We start from the raw sequence: 20,427 nt of genomic DNA, 5'->3' as shown, positions 1-20,427 counted from the left end.
GGCTGGGCTGCTCTGTGGGGCTGGGCTGGGGAGAGGGCCACCACTGAAAGCTCCCTCCAGTCCCATTCCCGAACACATCGCCTCATGCCCTCCACCCCTCAGCCCATGGAGAACACCAGAACAGCAGCATGACCTCGTGGGGGACAACTTTCTTAGCCTGTTCCTGACCTCAGCTTTGGAAGAAGAGCCCAACCTCCAGACACTGACACTGGGGAAATCCCCTTTTTATTACAAAGATGTGAGACGGAAGGCCAGCTGTACCATCGTGCCAGCAGATGTGCAAAGATCTTTGTGTCAGACAGACTGGGTTCATGCCTCTGGAGAAGTGGACAGCATGCAGACATTCCTGGAGAAACAGAATTATCACAAATAAAATGCCCAAAGCACAGGAGATTCCCCAGATACATTGGAAATCACTTGTGAAGATACATGGGCAGCTTATTGCTGCTGAAAGACTACGGATTGAATGAGCTTCTTCACTACATATTTGAGCTCCTGGTTCCTCATGCTGTAGATGAGGGGGTTCACTGCTGGAGGCACCACTGAGTACAGCACTGCCACCACCAGATCCAGGGATGGGGAGGAGATGGAGGGGGGCTTCAGGTTGGCAAACATGCCAGTCCTGATAAAGAGGGAGACCACGGCCAGGTGAGGGAGGCACGTGGAAAAGGCCTTGTGCCGTCCCTGCTGTGAGGGGATCCTCAGCACGGCCCTGAAGATCTGCACATAGGACACCACAATGAAAACAAAACACCCAAAGCCCACACAGAAACTAACCACAAGAAGTGCAATCTCCTAGAGGTAGGAGTGTGAGCAGAAGAGCTTGAGGATCTGCATAGGTTCACAGAAGAACTGGTCCACAGCATTGCCTTGGCAGAGGGGGAGGGAAAATATATTGGCAATGTGCAAGAGAGCATGGAGAAACCCAGTGCCCCAGGCAGCTGCTGCCATGTGGACACAAGCTCTGCTGCCCAGGAGGGTCCCATAGTGCAGGGGTGTGCAGATGGCCACATAGCGGTCATAGGCCATGATGGTGAGAAGAAAATACTCTGCTCCTACCAAGAAGGCAAAGAGAAAGACCTGGGCAGCACATCCTGCGTAGGAGATGTCCCTGGTGTTCCAGAGGGAATTGTCCATGGGTTTGGGGACAGTGCTGGAGATGGAGCCGAAGTCACGCACAGAGAGGTTGAGGAGGAAGAAGTACATGGGGGTGTGGAGGCGGTGGTTGCAGGCTACAGCGGTGATGATGATGCCATTGCCCAGGAGGGCAGCCAGGTAGATGCCCAGGAAGAGCCAGAAGTGCAAGAGCTGCAGCTCCCGTGTGTCCGTGAATGCCAGGAGAAGGAACTCAGTGATGGAGCTGCTGTTGGATGAAGGGAATGAGACACGGACTCTGCATATGAGTTCAGGCGAAGACAAGCGAAGACCCTTTATTTTTACAATCTATTCCTTTTATAATATGATTTAGTGTTCACGAGCAAGCAAAGCCCATTTCATTGGCTACTGTCTTTTGTCCACGCGTCTCTTCAGGGTTACTTATTGGTTCTTCAAGCTGGTGCACGCAAATTCCTCTTTCAGGGATGTATCCAATCTCATCCTTATTTTTCTGCCTCTGAGTTTCACCAACTTGTTTGTAACAAGCCTCAAGGGCACAGCTGCATTCCTGCGAACCTGTAACAAGCCTCAAGGGCACAGCTGCACCTCGTCAAAGTAAAACACAATCTCACAAATCCCCCTTTTTGTTTTTCTATCACAAAAGCTTGTTTAATCATATTCTATAGCATTTTCTATACCCAAGACACTAGACAAGAAACTATCATTATTATAGTGCAAAATATTAGTAACAAGAAAAAAACCATTTCGATTAGAGGTATTACCCACCCGCCAATTCCCCAGCTTGTTACTAAGTGATTCAGCCAATCAAATCCATCACTCACTTGTAATTTGCTAACTTCAAATCTCTGATTGCTTTACGGATTAATTTGGAGTTATCTAATAAGTCATTCCCTATCAGTCTTCTCAGAGTTCAGTGTCTTCTGCTGTTCGTTCTTGTTATCCGATGCAAGAGCCGGTCTTATGCACCTTGCAGGTTCCCACTTAGGTCCTACATCTGTTGAGACACAAGCATACCCTCGACCCCAAGTCAGTAGCCGATATGGCCCTTCCCAACACCCAGTATTTAAATTTTTTCATCATTACCATCGCCTTCTCCTCTGATATATGTGCCATTCCCGACTCCATAGCTTTAAAATGTTTGACTATGGGTGTGACATCTTCATGTTGAAAAGGCAGCGATAAATGGTTTAGTACATATATAGCTTTTCCTAATCTGTTTTGGGGAGATTCCTGAGCTTCCCCCTCTTTTTGTTTTTGCAATAGAGTTTTTAAGGTTCTGTGTGCACGTTCTATAATAGCTTGCCCTGTGGGGGAATGGGGTATCCCTGTCTTATGAGTGATACCCCATGTGTGGAAAAATTTTTGTGTCGCATGGCTGACATATGCAGGGCCGTTATCTGTTTTTCTTTCTTTTGGAATACCAAGCGCTGCAAAGGCAGCTCGGAAATGGCTTTGTACGTGCCGGCTAGTTTCACCTGTCATTGCAGTGGCCCAGATTGCATGGGAGTAGGTATCTATGGAAACATGAACATATCTCTGCCGACCAAAGTCCGGTACATGAGTCACGTCAGTTTGCCAGAGCTGAACGGAAGAGAGTCCCCTAGGGTTTGTCGCAAACATGGGTGGGATGGTGGTTGCTGACAGTCTGGACATGTTTGCACAATGAGTTTTGCATCCCCCATAGAGATTGCAAATTGTTTCACAAGAGCTTTGGCAGACTGGTGGAAAAATTGATACGATAATTGAGCTTGAGAAAGTGTGTTTGGTACTGGGGTATGTAATGCAATGTTTGTTAGGTAGTCGGCTCATGCATTTCCTTCTGTAAAGAACCCGGGTAAGTTTGTATGGCTTCTAATGTGGATTACACAATAGGGGTGTTTTTGTTGTTCTATTAAGAATAATAGCTCCTTAAACTTCAAAAACAAGGCTTCTTTCAGTATATGTTTTAGTTGTGCCCTTTCAATGCGTTGCACAATTCCTACAGCGTATAGTGAGTCTGATACAGTATTTAATGGAGTTAGAGGCCATTCTCTAAAAGCCATGGTAATGGCATGCAACTCGACTAATTGAGGTGAACCATTGACCTTCTTTTTGCCATGTGATGACTGCTTTTCCTGTTTTCCCTGAGCCATCGGTGAACACCGTTTGACCCTTAACCGGTTGCCACAGGTATAGTGGCGCCTCTTCAATTTTCACATTGTTGTAAAAGGTGAACATTTGGGGGGGGGAGTGATGAGTATCAATTCTTCCACTAAACCCTGTCAAGGCCATTTGAAGTTCTAGACTATTTTGTAAGCACCAATCTAAGTAGTCCTTTATGACAGGAAGGACAATGAGATGAGGCTCTTCTCCAGCCATTTCTACAATCCGTTCTCTGCCCTTTTTTATCAAGGTGGCGAACATTTCAATACGAGTAGCCAGGGTTTTCGCAGGTTGATGTGGCAAAAACACCCATTCCAACATTATGAGAGGGTCTACTCCTTTGTTCTCCCATTGTCCGATGATTGCTAGAGGCTGTTGGTTTTGCTTGCAGATATATAATTGTATGGGTAAATTTTCAAGTCATCGGTGACATTGTTGCAGTGAGAGCTTTTCATTTATGATTCTCAGTGTGTTTTTTGCTTCGGTCGTCCATTGGCGTGGTGCGTTAATATCGGTATCTCCTTCAAGTAGCTCAAATAAGGGTGTTAATGTGTAGTTATCAATACCGCACTGCGCTCTAATCCAATTTATGTTTCCCAATAGTTTTTGTACATCATTCAAGATTTTTATGTCTGCTGAAATGATCACATTTTGAGGTTGGATACTTTGTTGTAAGATTTTCCACCCAAGATATTTCCATGGTGCTTCCATTTGAATTTTTTCTGGTGCGATTTGCAGTCCTTTGCTTTGCAAAGCATATTTTAAAACAGGTAGTGCTTCACGCACCATGGTGTTCGTGGGGCCTGCTAGTAAAATGTCGTCCATATAGTGATAGATATACATTTCCAGGAATTTTAGTCGTACAGGACGTATGGCTTTAGCCACATATGTTTGACAGATTGTTGGAGAATTCTTCATTCCTTGAGGCAGGACAGTCCAGAGGTATCTATCCATTGGCTCGCCTCAGTTAATTTTTGGTACCGAAAACGCAAAACGCGGTGCATCCGTAGGATGTAGTGGGATAGTAAAGAAGCAGTCTTTTAAGTCTGCTATGATTATGTCCCAATTTCGGGGTATCATTGTTGGCGAGGGCAAGCCGAGTTGGAGCGCTCCCATTTCTTCCATAGCTTCGTTTATTTGTCTCAAGTCATGTAGCAGTTGCCATTTTCCACTCTTCTTTTTTATAACAAATACAGGAGAATTCCAGGGGCTGGTTGTAGGAGTGATATGTCCTTGTTGAAGTTCTTCTTTGACCAGTTCTTGAAGGGCAGCGACCTTTTCTTTGGGGAGCGGCCATTGATCTATCCAAATGGGTGTTTCTTTTTTCCAAATAAGTTACATTGTCGGTCGCTCATCAATGGCCGCTACTGAAAATTTTCAGGGCAATTTAAGGTGAAGCCACATTGGGACATTACATCTCGCCCCAACAGGCTCATGGGCAAATTTGTCACATATGACCATACAGTAAATGTAGACCCTTCTTGGGTATTGATATTGAGCAGGTGGGTACTTTGAAAGGTTTGAGAAAGGCTGCCGACTCCAATCAAGCCCTTTGTGGCGGTGGCTATTAAATCTTTTGATTGAAGAGACAGAAAATGAGAGATAATAACGGGAATATTATTTTCAGACATATTCAGGTAGTTTAACGCATACACGGCTTTACTTTGTCTGTCTGCTGGAGTGGCTCCTGGCATTCCCCCTTTTTGTTTTTGCAGGTTCAATTGTTTGTTGCAGGATTTTCCAGCCCAGATATTTCCAAGGCTCAGTTTTTTGCACTTTTTCAGGGGCTATTTCAAGGCCATATCTGTTTAGAGCTCGTCGTATCTCTTTTTCTTAGTTGTGGGCAATCTCTTTTAAAATGTCCAGTTTTACCACGGGAGAAACATGATTGCTGTACTTTCATTGCAGTGGCAAAAGCTGTAGCTAATGTTTCCATATTATGGGACATTGACTCCACCTTTTGGGTAGCTTCTATCATATCCATTAAGGAGGGATTTTTTAGAGGCAAAAGCACTTTTTTTACAGTCCATATTCACATTTTCAAAGGCTAATTTTAAGAGTAGGACCTCTCTTGCTTCTGCATTTTTGACTTGTTTTTCCAAAGCTTCTTTAAGACAATCTAAGAATGAGATATATCCCTCTCCTCTCCCTTGCTTTATTAATGTAAATGATTTTGTCGCTCTTCCGGCATCTGGCACTTTTAGTAATGCCTGTAAAGCAAGGTCTCTGCCTTGTGCTAATATCTCTGGTCGTAATCGTGCCTGTAACGTTGGGTGATTTAACAGCGGATCCCCCATAAGCTGGGGGAGTCCTGCCCCTTGTAAAGGGTCGCCTTGTTGTCGCTGCATATTGATAATTGTGGCGTTTTGGCAGGCGGTACGCCAGGTGCTTTCAAAGATCACCTTTTGCGTTGGGGTCAATATAAGATTAGTAAGCGTGCAGATATCAAATGATGATACTATTTCATTTGTAAATATTCCCCGTAGCAGGGATTGTGTAAAAGGAGAATCCAGTCCATGTGCGGCAACTCTTTGTCGTAGATCTTTTAAAAAATTATAGCCAAAAGGTTCCTGCTCATTGGGGACATTTGCGTTGCTGCATATGACAGGACACGCTATCGCTGAACAAAAAGCTGTATCCCCCACTTGCAATGCTTGGTGTCTCATCTTTTGCCACCTCGCAGCAGCGGCTGATGCCTCCCATTCCTCGAGTGGCAATTGATTATGGGTTTGTGGAGTATTGGCATTAGAAGCGGTAGAGAAAGGCAGTAAGAGTGCCGACGCAGCAGGGGCCGGGGGTAGGCGGGGAAGTGGAGTACTCGTTGCAGGGATCGGGAGGCCTAGCAGAGGTGTTGAAGCCATAGGAGCAGGTGAAGGGGAAAACGGCGCAGAGGGTAGCGGCGGCGCGGCGGGGGTGGAGGGTTGTGCAGCCTGAGCGCCCACTAGCAAGGGCATGTCGGAGGACGAACCCCATGTCGGTGTTTCTGGCGTGCCCTGCGGGGTTAGCTCCGGAGTGGTATCAGAAGCTGCAGCCTTTCGGTCTGACTCTAATTGTTCTGAAGAGTCTTTCAATAAACGCCATGTTGTCAAAACACTTGTGGCATTACTGTCCCCCCTGGTGGCCGCTTCCCATAACACTTTTCCTGCCTCCTCCCAAGTCTCCACCTGGAACGCGGTCACTGCGTTCGCTTGTTGCCCATTTTTTTGCAACCAAGTTAACAACAACCAAACCTTTCCTTCATCATAATTTATGCCCCTTTTTTCAAGAATTCGCAAAAATATACACAAAATAGATTTTTCTTCCGAGGGCATTTGTGCCCCCATTTTCCCGTTCCCAGCTGCTCACCTCTTTTTCCCAAGGCAATTGATTGTCAACAAGCAGCTCTCTGGTCCGCTGCAATATAGTTCAGCTCTCTGGTCCGCTGCAATAAAGTTCAGCTCTCCGGTCTGCAGTTCTTAGGATCGAATCACGTCGTAGGATCGAATCACGTCGGGGTCACCATTTGTGGCACTTAATCACGGACTCCGCGTATGAGTTTAGGGGAAGACAAGCGAAGACAAGTGAAGAAGACGACGACGACGACAATGACAATGACAATGGCAATGATAATGACGATGACACTTTATTTTTACAATCTATCCCTTTTATAATATGATCTAGTGTTCACGAGCAAGCAAAACCCATCTCATTGGCTACTGTCTTGCGTCCATGCGTCTCTTCAGCGTTACTTCTTGGTTCTTCAAGCTGGTGCATGCGAATTCCTCTTTCAGGGATGTATCCAATCTCATCCTTATTTTTCTGCCTCTGAGTTTCACCAACTTGTTTGTAACAAGCCTCAAGGCCACAGCTGCATCTCGTCAAAGTAAAACACTATCTCATTTATTCCCACACAGACCCACAGTCCAGCTGCTTACAAACCACTGCCGCATCGTTCATGCTCCAGTAGTCACCACACACGGTCCCCCACTGGCCCCCGTGTCTCACCTCCACTCTCCCAGCACAGTGCCTGCTGCCATTCACCAGCCTCACCTCCACAGCACCTTCAAAAACAAAATGGGACCAGTCAGGCACAGCACCAAGCCACTGCAGATCTGGGGGAAGCCCCTGCCCAGGCCATGTCACAGGTGCCAGGGTGGGAGCCCTCTCCCCCCCCAGGCTGTCCCCAAGACAGTACAGGGGTCCCTTCTATCCCCATGGGCTGCGCAAGGCTGGTTGTGTGCAGTTCTGGCCCCGCTGGGTCATTTGCCATCCCACCACACAAGGCACCTTTTCCCACCCCAACGGCCACCTGCCCCCTGCCCACACACACCTGCACACTGTGCCCAGCCCTGCACAGGGCACCCTCTCTTCCCCAGCCCAGCACCCCCTCGACAGCCCCGTGTACCCAGGCCTGCAGCTTCCCATGCAAACTGCCAGCCCCAGCACCATCCATACCCACCCCCACCCCCAGGGCTTTCTGTGTTCCCACCAAGACAATTCCGATGATGCCCCCACCCACATCCCCTCCTTGCCCCTGGTGTAAGCCCAGCCTCTGCACTGGGCCGGGCCCCCCAGGAAGGATGTCTCTACGCAGATGCCCCCGTCCCCTTCTCTCTGCGGGGCACAAACTGCCCTCATGGGGTCAGGGCTCCCCTGGAACAAGGGGGCAGTCAGCAGCACACAAACCCTCCGGGGTACCCCAGAGGCTGGCAGTGCCCTGGGGATCTCTGGGTGCTGCCGTCACCAGCTAGGCCACCACTGCCTCCAGAGGCACAGTGCTGGGCAAACGGGGGGTCCCAAAAGGGTACCCCAGGACAGGCTCTCTGTGAATCCAGCCAGGCACAGTCTGCCTTCAACACTGGACCCCTGGAAAGGAGGTACTCTCCAACCCAGACAGGCAGGCACGGGGTCCATGGACTTGAGCACCTTCTGACCCTCATCTCAGTAGCACCTGCAAAGCAACCCCATTCCCAGACAGATCCCAATGACCATGCGGGTACCCGCTGGCCCTGGGCTGTGGGACAATGGAACTGGCACTTACCTCTGCACAGCTGTACCCAGAGGAGCAGCCACAGCATCTGAGGGGACAGGAGTCCCTCTGGGCCCATCCGGAGCCTCCTGCCCTAACAGCACATCTCTGCCGCGCCACACTCCCTGCCACAGCTCCTGGGGACTCATGGGGACAATGATGACGGGAGGGCAATATATCTCTGCAGATCCCAGCCCAGCTACAGGACGAGCCAATCAAAGCAGCAGGACTTTTTTAGACATTATCGGGAGCTATCTCCCCTCCGACACAGCCCAGCCCTCCAGTGAACTTCTCCAGTGCCATTCATGACCATATATGAGAGACGGCTCTGCTGCAGGTGTCACGTCACTGTGGTGGGGGGCTGTCACAGGACAGGGCTGGTTGTGGGGGAGGAAAATGGGGTTTTCATCCCTTGAACCCTGCTGTGTTGACCAGGAGCACTGAGCATCTCTTATGCCAGGCACAGCCAAGAGCCCAAGGTGAGAGTGTCCAGCCATGCCCGTGCCATGGGAACCACAGGGCTGGGACTGCACCGGAGGCTGTGTCAGGAAGGGAAGGAAGGAGCCCCTGACCCTGCTACAGACCCCGCTGTGCTGGGAGCAGCAGCTGGGAAAGGGCCTTAGCCCAGGCCAGAGCCCCATCCCAGGAGTGCTGGCTCACCCATCCTTCCCTGGAGAGCCCCATGGAAGGTCCCTCATGTCCCTGCCCTGGCAGCAGACCCACAGCCCAGAGGCTCAGACATGTCCCTGACTCTCAGCCTGTCACCAAGGGGCCGTTATTCCCCACAGGCGGATCAGGAGCTCCAGCCTGCAGGTGCACAAACCACAGCCCCTGTGGCCTCGCAGCGCTCCCCGCGCTCCCCCTGCAGCGCCCAGGCAGGAAGTCTGTGGTTTCCTCCTGGCACCGTGCCCAGGCACATCCCTGCGGTGCCCCCGAGCCACCCCCACCCCGACTGCTCCAGCCAGGGCTGCAGGGGCTGCTCCTTCGGCCTCGCAGACACGGGGCCGGGCAGCTCCCGTCCCTTGTGATGCCCTTGGGACAGCACACGGCCGCTCTGCACCGAGCCCCACAGCCATGGGGTGCCATTGGTGATGTGACCACTGCCACCCTCCTACTGCCACCTCTGTGTGCTCATGGGTTATACTGACAGTGACCTCACACCCTCCTCCTGCCAACGCTGCGTGCGCATGAGTTACACTGTCACATGTGTGTGCGGTGTATGGCCTTCGGCTGCTGATGTTTCTTTCAAAAAGTCGTATTTGGGTGTGGTCTAAATATTATTTTGGTGCCATCAGAAGCACCTACCTGAGCTGTGTGCCAGCTCCTGGCCTATCAGCTACTCAGGAGCTAATGACATCACAAGCTCATACACAGCCCCTGGCCTATGAGCTGCTCAGCCACAGATGATGTCATAGCATCTACCTCTGATGTTGGCCTGCTCCTGGCCTATCGGCCACTCAGGCACCAATGACCGCACAAGAACATGTACACCTATCTATCTGCCATGTACTTGCTGTTGGGGTACTCAGCCTTCAGCGACCTCACAAGCACCTATCAGGGCCATGCACCTGGTCCTGGCCTATCAGCTATTCAGCCAAGAGTGACATCACAAGTACATACCCAAGCCATGTGTCTCCCTCTTGCCTAGCAGCTACTCAGGCACCAGTGTCCTGACCACCACATATCCACCTACTTGCTATCCACTCGCCTATGCGATACGAAGGCACAAGTGACCTCACAAGCTCCGGCACAAGCCACGTGCATGCTTTTGGCCTATCAGCTACTCAGGCATCAGTAATCTCACAACCACTTACACAAGCCACGTCCCAGCTCTCAGCCTATCATCTACTCAAGCACATACCAACCTATTTGCTATGTGCTGACATGGTGGAGTGACCTCATGTGGCAGCCCCCACCCCATCACTTGCTCACTCCCCATCAACAGGATGGAGGAGGGAACGGGAAGGGCAAAAGCAAGAAAACACATCTCATGGGTCGAGATAAAGACAGTTTAATAAGTGGAGGAGTAAGCACTCACAGCAGGAGATCGATGCCTGGACAGTCTCTGAGTAAAGGATACTTTGGAGAACACACCCTCCTCCCTAGTTTTATTGCTGACCATGACATCATATGGCATGGAATATCAACTTGGTCAGTTGGGGTCAGCTATCCTGGCTTTGTCCTCTCCCAGCCTCTTGCCACAGCCAGCCTCCTCGCTGTCAGGGCAGAGCGAGAAACAGAGAAGGCCTTGATGCTGTGCAAGCACTGCTCAGCAATAGCTACAATGTCGGTGTGCTGTCAAAGCTGTTTTGGCTACCAAGGCAAAGCACAGCACCACAGGGGCTGCTAAGAAGAAAATTAACTTCATCCCAGCCGGACCCAGTACAATCTCCACCCCTTATTCCATACTGTGTGCATCCCGCTCAGCTCCTACAGTATTCAATACATTTCCATCCACCACCACCACTCCCTTCCCCATCCTTTGACAGGACATAGACACAGCATACTGGGTTTGCCTGGTCTGGCTCAGGTGGACCTGGACAAGTCCCAGCGCACTCCTGACTTCTCCCCTCACTCAGTCAGCCAGACCTTTTTTGAAACATTCAACCAGGATATCAACCTCAGGACAAGGAATCACATGTATCATCAGCCCACACCCCACACTGGTCTTACAGGTAGCTGTCAGATCCCCCACAACCCTGGGGAAAGGGAGTTCCCCACCAGCACCCTTCCCCTCTCTTTGGCACCTCAAAATCCAGTTTGCTGTTCATGGGCTCATTGGCTAGTTCCTCTCGTTCACATGGTCTTTGCTCAGATCTTCTGTGGGTCTTTTCCATATGGTCCCCATGCACATATTCTTCTGAAGTTGGCATTTTGTCCGTTTTTTTTTTTTTTCATGTTCGCAGACAGCTTTGCCTGTGTCTTGCAGCAGAGAGAAAATCTGAGAGTCTTCCCCAGTTCACCCTGTGTGGCGATCCTGCTGGGCCGGGCTGGGATGTGGGGTCCTCCTAAGCCAGTTCACAGTACTGGGCTCTTCTTTGTATGCTGACAGGATTTGGGCCAAGGGCCCCTTGGTGGCCTCCTGGGAGGGGGCCATAGCCCTCGGGCATGTTCCAGCTTGTCTGTGTCCTCCCCACCCCCTTGAGCTTCCCCCCACCCCAGACATGTCTGGGCTGCTTCTGCCGCCTGGTAAAGTGGGGGACCTTGACCACACTTGTACTTTGCTGTCTATTCACATTTAAACTCTGATTATTCCAGTAGCTCTTATTAAAGAAGGTGTTATCCATTTTATACCTATGTTGCAATTGCTATATAGATTCAATTTCTCTGCCTTTATAAATGTTAACATATATCTATATATAAATGCATACACATGTCTATGTGTATAGAAGTATATGTATTTAAAATACTGTCTCTAATCATAAATAAATAAAAATATAGTATATACTTATTTGTCCACTCAGTTTTAGATATCTTTCTAAAAATGTATCTATTGTACATAAATGTACATTTTTTTCTATCCGAGCACTTTCTTGTCCAAAGGAGGCAGGCAGCCAATCAAAGGGATGCATGGGAATGCATGGGTCTGACGGTGTCAAAGAAATGGCTGCCAGCCAACCACAGTGCAGTATGAGATCACGTGGGGAATGAGGCTGTCACAAGTGGCGGCCTCCCTGTACGTAATGACAGGGGGCTTCCCTTGCCGACTGCTTCTGGGCGCAGCGGGAGGGGAGGCTCCTCTTGCCAGCCAATCACAGGATTTCCTGAGAAGACGTGGGTTTGCTGCTCTCAAGCAATTGCTGTCAGCCAATCACAGAGCAGTGTGATGTTTAAGATCATGGCAGCTCACTGTCGTAAAATGGTGGCACCACGTCGTAAAATGGCACCACCACGCCCCAAATGGCAGCCTAAACAAAATGGTGGCCAAAACAAAATGGCAGCCCCTGTGTATGCAGGGGAAGAGCCTTCTGGGTCAGATGTACTTCTGGGTCAACCAGAAGGGCTGGCTGCTCCTTCCAGCCAATCACAACCAAGCATGTGACCCGTAGAGGGGAGTGCCTTCCGGGGCAAATGGCCCCTGAGGCAGCTGGGAAGGGGCGGGACTTCTGCTGGCAGCTGGTGGGCGGGGCATGGCGCGTGTCTGCCCTCCGGTGGCGGTGGTGCCTGTGCTCCTGGCGTGTTCCAGGGTGTCGTGGTTTAACCCCAGCCAGCAACTAAGCACCACGCAGCCGCTTGCTCACTCCCCACCAGTGGGATGGGGGAGAGAATCAGAAGGGTAAAAGGGAGAAAACTCGTGGGTTAAGATAAGAACAGTTTAAGAACTGAAGTAAAATAAATCAGAACAGTTAAATAGGCAAAGCAAAAGCTGTGCACACAAACAAAGCAAACCAAGGAATTCATTCACTCCTTCCCATCGGCAGGCAGGTGTTCAGCCATCTCCAGGAAAGCAGGGCTCCATGACGCGTAACGGTTACTTGGGAAGACAAATGCCATCATGCCCAATGTCCCCCCTCCTTCCTTCTTCTTCCCCCAGCTTATATACTGAGCATGACGTCATATGGTATGGAATAGCCCTTTGGCCAGTCTGGGTCAGCACCCCCCTGGCTGTGCCCCCTCCCAGCTTCTTGTGCCCCCGGCAGAGCAGGGGAAGCTGAAAAGTCCTTGACCAGTGTGAGCACCACTTAGCACCTATTTAACAACAGCTTAGCACTACTTAGCAAGAACCAAAGCATCAGTGTATCATCGACATTGTTCTCATCCTAAACCCAAAACACAGCCCCATACCGGCTACCAAGATGAAAATTAACTCTATCCCAGCTGAAACCAGGACACAGGGCCATTACCCAAATGAGCACAAGGAAGGCTCATGGTGAGGTAAAAATGCTCCTTTGAACCACTGTCAGAGAACGGGTCACTGCGGTGTCACAGCTTCAGTGTCTGTGCCTGACGTGAGAACTTTCCCGCCTCCCTGTGCTTCCAGGCTGCACAACCCTTCTCCAAAAATCCGCTGCGGGACCCTCCTGGGTCTCATGGGAAAATGTGCACAACTGTGCTGAGGATCCCCCGGGAGCAGGGACAGCACAAAGCCTTTTCTGCGTGCCTCCTCCCCTGGCCGTGGTCTCCCTGTTTGTCAGCACCTGAAGCCCCCCTCCATCTCCTCCCCATCCCTGGGTCTGGTGACGGCGGCTCTGTGGTGCCTCCAGCAGTGACCCCCTCATCTACAGCATGAGGAACCAGGAGCTCAAGGGTGGAATTAGGATTACATGAAAGTTTCTGCAATAGTGATCAACTCTCCATCTCTCTCCACAAACGACTCCCAGGATATCCCATCCAAACCTGGTGCTTTGGTGTATTATCATTGTTTTTGTCATTATCATTTAACTTTACCATTATTGTTACTTGTGGTTATGATGTTCCTAGAGAAATGTTTGGATTTGTCTCGCTTCTCCAGAGGCATGAACCTGCTCTGTCTCACCTGGAGCCTGGGTAAGAGTGTGTCTAACACCGGGGCAGAGCTGACTGCCCCATATCCTCTCTGTAATAAAACGGGATCTCCCCAGTGCAGTGGGGAGATGAGCAGCAGCCATCCCCATCCAGCTGGAGCTGCTCCACACCCTGAGCAGCAAGGCCAGTGTGGAGTCGCCCTGTGACCGCAGGCACCACAGCCAAATCACCCTGCAGAGCAGCATCGCCAGCTCGGGGCCCTGCGGGGGTGGTGGGGAGGGGGCGAGGAACGGCCAGGTGGATGAGAGGAGGGTTAGGGAGAGCTCAGAGCAGAGATGACCTGGGCTAGAAATTGCCTCAGAGACAAAAATACCAGGTGTCCTGGTTTCAGATAGGAAAGAGTTAAATTTTTTCCTAGTAGCTGGTATAGTGCTGCATTTTGGATTTAGTATGAGAGTAATGTTGATAACACACTGATGTTTTAGTTGTTGCTAAGTGGTGTTGCTACATTGTTGCTAAGTCCCTGCATCCTCCTTCTTGCCGTGCTTCAAGACATTTGCTGTCTTCCCGTCCTCAGGAACCTCACCAAATCCTCTTGACCTTTCAAACATGATTTCAAGTGGTCTTACAAGGACATCAGCCATCTTCCTCAGCACTCGAGTGCATCCCCTCAGGTCCCAAGGACTTATGCATGTGCCATTTGTTTCAGTGTTCCCTAAGCTGAGACTCCTGCACCAAGGGTAAGTCTTCCTTGCTCCTTGCCTCTGGTCTTGGGGGCCTGGGATTCCTGAAGGTTGGTCTTACCAGTAAACGCAGAGGGGAAGAAGGCATGGAGTACCTTGGCCTCTTCTGTGTTCTCTGTCACCAGGGTCCCACCCCATCTAGCAGCAGGCCCACATTTTCCTGAGCCTTCCTTTTGCTGCTGGCATCGTTGTTAAATCCTTTCTTGATGCCCTTCCTGTCCAGATGGAATTACCAGATTGAGATCGAGATGGGCTTTGGCTTTCCTAACACCCTCTCTGAATGCTCGGGAGGTTCTTGGTGCCCTCCAGAAACCTCCTGAGTGTCTTGTGCCCTGCTGTGCTGCCCCTCCGGCAGATGTCCAGCTGGGTAATGTCTGCCATGAGGACCAGGGCCTGCAAATGAGAAGCTGCTTCTACTCATCAGAAGAAGGCCTCATCTGTTGCTTCTTCCTAACCCAGTTGGTCCACAGCAGACACCAACTACATTACCCATGGTAATGTTGCTCTGCCCACTAATCCTGATCCATCGGCTCTCATCTGGCTCCTCACCTATCACTAACAGAGCTCCATGCTTTCCTTCTGCTCACCCACAGACAGGGCACCTTCCCCTCCTCACTGACCTGCCCCATCCTTCCTAAAGAGGCAGCTTCCATCCATGGCCACGCTCCAGTGGTGTGAGCTATCTGACCATGTCTCTGATACCTAAGTGAGATTACAGCTCAAGAACTGCCCACAGACTCCTAATTCCTCCTGTTTGCTCCCCAAGCCGTCTGCATTCCTGTGCAGGCCCATCAGAGGTGTGCCCAGCCATGCTGATTCCCTGCTGAGACTGAGGGCTACTTGACAGGTGCCCACAAGCAGCCATGGTTGTACACTTTGCTTCACCTCCAACCTTCCTATTCCCTGTGTCCCCCATCCCGAGTTCTTTCCTTTGGTCATCCTCAATCCCTCTCATTCAAGAAGCCCACCCCTGATTTCCCTTTACCTGCTGGCCCTGGCTTTGCTTGCCTGTTGCCCTCCTTTGGTGTTTCTGGGCTGCCAGCACTGGGAATTCTTACCTTGGTCAGCAAGGCCGTTAAACTGCTACCTCCTTTTATTATCCATCAGGGCCTTCAATTCCTCATGCTGTCATCTTGTTAGAGGCACCACAGGACAGGGTGAGCCACCTACACGCACACAGGAACAGCTGACACAAGGAAGATTCAGTTCATGGGGACCTTGGGATCAAACTCTGGGATTTGGCCAACAGAAAACTCATCAAGTTTGACAAGGAGAAGTGGCCAGTCCTGCATCAGGGGAAGAATAACCCCATGTATCAGAGCAAGGTTGGAGCTGACCAGCTGAGGAGTGAGCCTGCGGAGAAGGCTGTGGTCGCTACAAGGGATGCAATAGGAGCCAGTGGAGCATGCTGACCATGAGTAAGGCCAGCTGCACACGGGGCTGAAGTAGGATGAGCGTAACCACCCAGAGAAGGGGAGTTACCTTGACTCAGCGCTGTTGTGGCCACATCTGAAATAATCTGTCCTGGTGTGGGGCTCCATGTTCTGCAGGAGTGGGGAGGAACTGGAGAAGGTCCAGAGGTGGCCTGCCAAGCTGGGCTGAAGGGGCTGAATCACATGGCTTGTGTGGAGAGACTGAGGGACCTGGGCTGCTTTGGCCTCATGGCATAGAGGCCAAGGGCAAGGTTGTAGTAGCCTGCAATCGCTTGAGAGGTGGTTTCAGGGAAGATGAAGATTTCCTTTGTAGAGGAAACAGCATGAGGAAGGAAAAGCTTTGGAGTCTGAGCCTGGGCATGAGGAAGATGAAATGTCACTTGAAGGGTAGTGGCGTGGTGCAACGGGTCACTGGTGGTGGTGGTGTTTGTCTGTGATCAGCCCGTGGCTTTCTGTTTCAGAGATATTGGTACAGGCAGGGACATGGGAGGATGAGAGCAAGGTGGGGAAGTGGATCGTGTGTCTACAGCCTGCAGGGAAACAGGCACAGGCGTGGGACAGCGTAGGACATCCTGGGGTGGAGATGGCCAATGACGATAGCCATACAAGAACTGTTTTTGACAGAGAGATAGGAAGGGATAGATATAAATGCAAGGAAGGAGCTGATGAAACAGTGAATTTGACTCCTGAAAGATGGGGCGAGTTTCTAAGTCCCTGAAGCTCAAAGCATCGACGAGATAATTGGGAGGCATGTGAATGAACAAAAAGCAGGGGGAGGGGGGAGCCTGGAGAGCAATGGGAAGGGCAAATGTCCCAATATCCTGTGCTGAGAAGATGCCCTTAGACATGGTCATTTAATCAAGAGAGGTGGGAAGACCTGAAAGATAAGAGAGATGGAATACGCAGCATAATATAATAGATAGAGCAGCCATAATGCAAGTACAGGAGATCAATATTTTTTCTCCTATGATTAATGCACTCCCTGCAAATTCCCATTCTGGCATGATGGGAAAACCCTGCCACTATATTAAAAGTACTCAATTGTTTCAGCTGGTGAAAATGGGCTCCTATTTTTTTCTCAGTGTTGCAGATTTGTTCACCTTTCCAGGCAGACCTTGTTTGCCTGACCATAAAACATCCAGGGCGGCTTTTAGAGGCCTCCGTGTACCTGAGGTGTTTGCCTGGCTGGCAGCTCTCAGGCAGGACGTGTGGGAGAGCAGAGCCCCTCGGGATCTGCAGGCAGAGGCTGGGCAGGGGGTTCCCAGGGCATCTGCACTGGCAGGAGGTGTTTGTGTCCCTGTAGCTGAAGGCATTTGTGTCCTACATCCAACCACAATAAAATGTAGAAGCTGAAAAGTGTTTTCAAAAATTTTCTTTGCTTTGCATCTTTGTGTTTAATTCTTTGTTTTATGTTTACTCACATTTTCTAAACATTTTTCTTTTCAGGCTAGCAGCATTTAAAAAAAAGGTCATTTTGTGTCTTGCCCAGAGCCCTGTGCCCCCAAGACAGTTCCTGCCCAGGACTGTCAGCGATACCCCTCAGTCTTTGCCGAGAGAGAGTCACACTGGGGTATCGAACTCTTTTCGCTGGCTGAGATGTTAGTTTAGGTGGTCACATACAGCACAGGAAGATTCCTGCCCCATAAACATTTGCTCTGTAGTTCTCAGAGAAAGGGCCTGACACCATAGGATCAGTTCAATTTGGAAGGGACCTCGGGACTTCTGCAGTCCAACCTGCCAGAAAAAAAAGGGTCAGACCAGGTTGTTCATGGCTTGATCCAGTCTGAGTCTGGAAACCTCCAAGGACGGAGTCTGCACAGCATCTCTGGGTGACCTGCTCCAACGCTTGGCTCAGCTCACGCTGAAACAGACTTTCCTTATCTGCAGGCTTAACCTCTCCTCTTTCACCTTCCACCCCCTGTCTTTTGTCCTCCCACCATGCCCCACGGTGAAAAGCCTGTCTCTCTATTCTCCATCAACTCCTTGTAGGTACTGGCAGGCCACAGTGAGGTCCTCTCAGCCTTCATTTCTCCAGGCTGGACTAACTCATCTCCCTCAGCCTCTCCTCAGGGGAAAGGTGCTCCAGTCCCTGACCATCTTGGAGGTCCTTTGCTTCAAGCAGAGGGATTCAAGCACTGAGCCCAGCAGGAGGCTGGAAATGGCCAAACAGGACAATTCACCCATAAACTTGGGGTGTGTTGCCAGTGCTGGAAATGGCCAGGGAGAAAGGCTGGGGGGTTACAAATGCCCTGGGGCACCTGCCCCAAATCTCCATGGCACCAAAGGCACAGAGCAGCCTCCTCTCTCCTGTGTCTGCAAGTCTCAGCTCCCTTCCACGAGCCCTGGCTCTGTACCACCAACCCCCTCGTGTGAGTCCTCACCCTGCAAGGTCAGGCAGCTCAGCTAACTTCAGTGTCTTCCTCTCCTGAGCACTTCCCAGCCCAGCCCAGTCCCTCTCTGGCTCTCCCCATCACTTCCCGCCCCCTACCCATCTCCCCCCTGTCCAGCCCAGAAAAGCAGCCCATTCTGGGCTGACCCCATGGCAGTGCCCATTGATGGGTACTGCAGAGCTCTGCACACTCAACCCCACAGCCCCAGCCCCTCTGAAGGTCACAGTAGCTCCTGGGAGGCAGAGAGGTGTCTCAGCCTCCCCATCAGCCCCAGGGCTGAGGGCCAGCCATGGCATGAGGAGATGGAAGCCAGTGGCTGCTCCTGTCTCCAAGACATCCTTATTGTCCACTGCCAGCAAGCCACTCTGTGCCAGCCCCTCTCCCAGGAAAAGACTCCTGGCCCAGAGGATCCTCAGGCTGCTCCGGCTGCCCAAGCAATAGAAAAGCCTGCCCGAGCTGGTGCATTCAGAAATAGATTTCTCTTTGCCATTTATAACCCCCTGGAAGCAGGGAGTATCTTCTTTGCTCTTCTCCAGGCATGTCCCTGCCCCCAGAGAGCCTTTCACCAGGGAAGTTTGTCCATGCTGGCCTGACCTGCCGCTCCTACCCCCTCCCCGTGCTCTCCACAGGGCCCCAGGCTGTTGGTACTGCTCTGCAGAGCGAGTGGGCCGTGGTGCCTGAAAGCCATGGGGTGATGTCCCAGGCAGATCCCTGTCGATCATTCACCATCTCTGGGGGAACTGGGCACCCACAGGTGAAGGCTCAGCCCAGGCCCATTCTCTAACGCATTGCCCCATGCCCTCCTCCCCTCATCCCATGGAGAAGCCAAGCAAAGCAGCATGGCATTGTGGGGGCAATTTGTTCAGCCCGACCTCAGCTTTGGCAGAAGAGCCCAACCTCCAGGCACCAGCACTGAGGAAATCCCCTTTTATTCCAGAGATGCGACATGGGAGGTGAGCTGTACCATTGTGCCAGCCACATGTGAACAGGCCTCTGGGTCAGACAGGCTGCGTTCAGGCCTCTGGTGAGGCGGAGTGGATGCAGACATGGACAGACACGGTTATCACAGGCAAAATGCCCAAAGCGCAGGAGGTTCCGGAGCTGAATTTGAAATCACTTCTGAAGAGACACGAGCTTGTTAATGCTGCTGAAAAGAGCTGATTGAATCAGCTGCTTCAATGTGTGTTTAAGCTCCTGGTTCCTCATGCTGTAGATGAGGGGGTTCACTGCTGGAGGCACCACTGAGTACAGAACTGCCACCACCAGATCCAGCGATGGGGAGGAGATGGAGGGAGGCTTCAGGTAGGCAAACATGGCAGTGCTGATAAACAGGGAGACCACGGCCAGGTGAGGGAGGCATGTGGAAAAGGCTTTGTGCTGTCCCCGCTCAGAAGGGATCTTCAGCACAGCCCTGAAGATCTGCACATAGGACACCACAATGAAAACAAAACACCCAAATTCCACAAAGATACTAACCATGATAACCCAAACTTCCCTGAGGTAGGCATCTGAGCAGGAGAGCTTGAGGATCTGGGGGATTTCACAGAAGAACTGGTTCACAGCATTGCCTTGGCAGAGTGGGAGTGAAAACGTACTGGCAGTGTGCAGCAGAGAAGTGAGTAAACCACCGCCCCAGGCAGCTGCTGCCATGTGGACACAAGCTCTGCTACCCAGGAGGGTCCCATAGTGCAGGGGTTTGCAGATGGCAACGTAGCGGTCGTAGGACATGATGGTGAGAAGAAAATATTCCCCTACCATCAAGAAGGGAAAGAAAAAGATCTGGGCAGCACATCCCTGGTAGGAGACAGCCCTGGTGTCCCAGAGGGAATTGGCCACGGCTTTGGGAACAGTGGTAGAGATGGAGCCCAGGTCGAAGAGGGCGAGGTTGAGGAGGAAGAAATATATGGGGGTGTGGAGGAGTTGTTCACAGACTACAGCGGTGATGATGAGGCCGTTGCCCAGGAGGGCAGCCAGGTAGATGCCAAGGAAGAGCCAGAAGTGCACGAGCTGCAGCTCCCGTGTGTCCGTGAATGCCAGGAGGAGGAACTCGGTGATGGAGCTGGCATTGGACATTTGCTGCCTCTGGGCACGGGGACCTGTGCAAGGAGGAGAAGTCATTGACAAGTTAGGGGAGACTTTTCTGAGCAAAA

The 20,427-nt window shown here is 51.1% G+C and overlaps 1 protein-coding gene across 1 annotated transcript; it reads right to left on the bottom strand.

Moving 5' to 3' along the window:
- Positions 1–19,390: 19,390 nt before the first annotated feature.
- Positions 19,391–20,208, bottom strand: LOC309603698 (olfactory receptor 14C36-like; the record flags this gene model as incomplete). Its single annotated transcript, XM_082338629.1, has 1 exon — positions 19,391–20,208. A coding segment is annotated over one exon (818 nt), but the record flags the coding sequence as incomplete, so codon positions are not given.
- Between the last annotated feature and the right edge of the window lie 219 nt (positions 20,209–20,427).

This window comes from Platalea leucorodia, assembly GCF_965183815.1.
Source record: "Platalea leucorodia genome assembly, contig: HAP1_HAP1_SCAFFOLD_167, whole genome shotgun sequence".
NCBI classification, from domain to species: domain Eukaryota; kingdom Metazoa; phylum Chordata; class Aves; order Pelecaniformes; family Threskiornithidae; genus Platalea; species Platalea leucorodia.
Note: the sequence above shows the minus strand (reverse complement) of the source record. Positions and strands in the feature narration are given on the sequence as shown.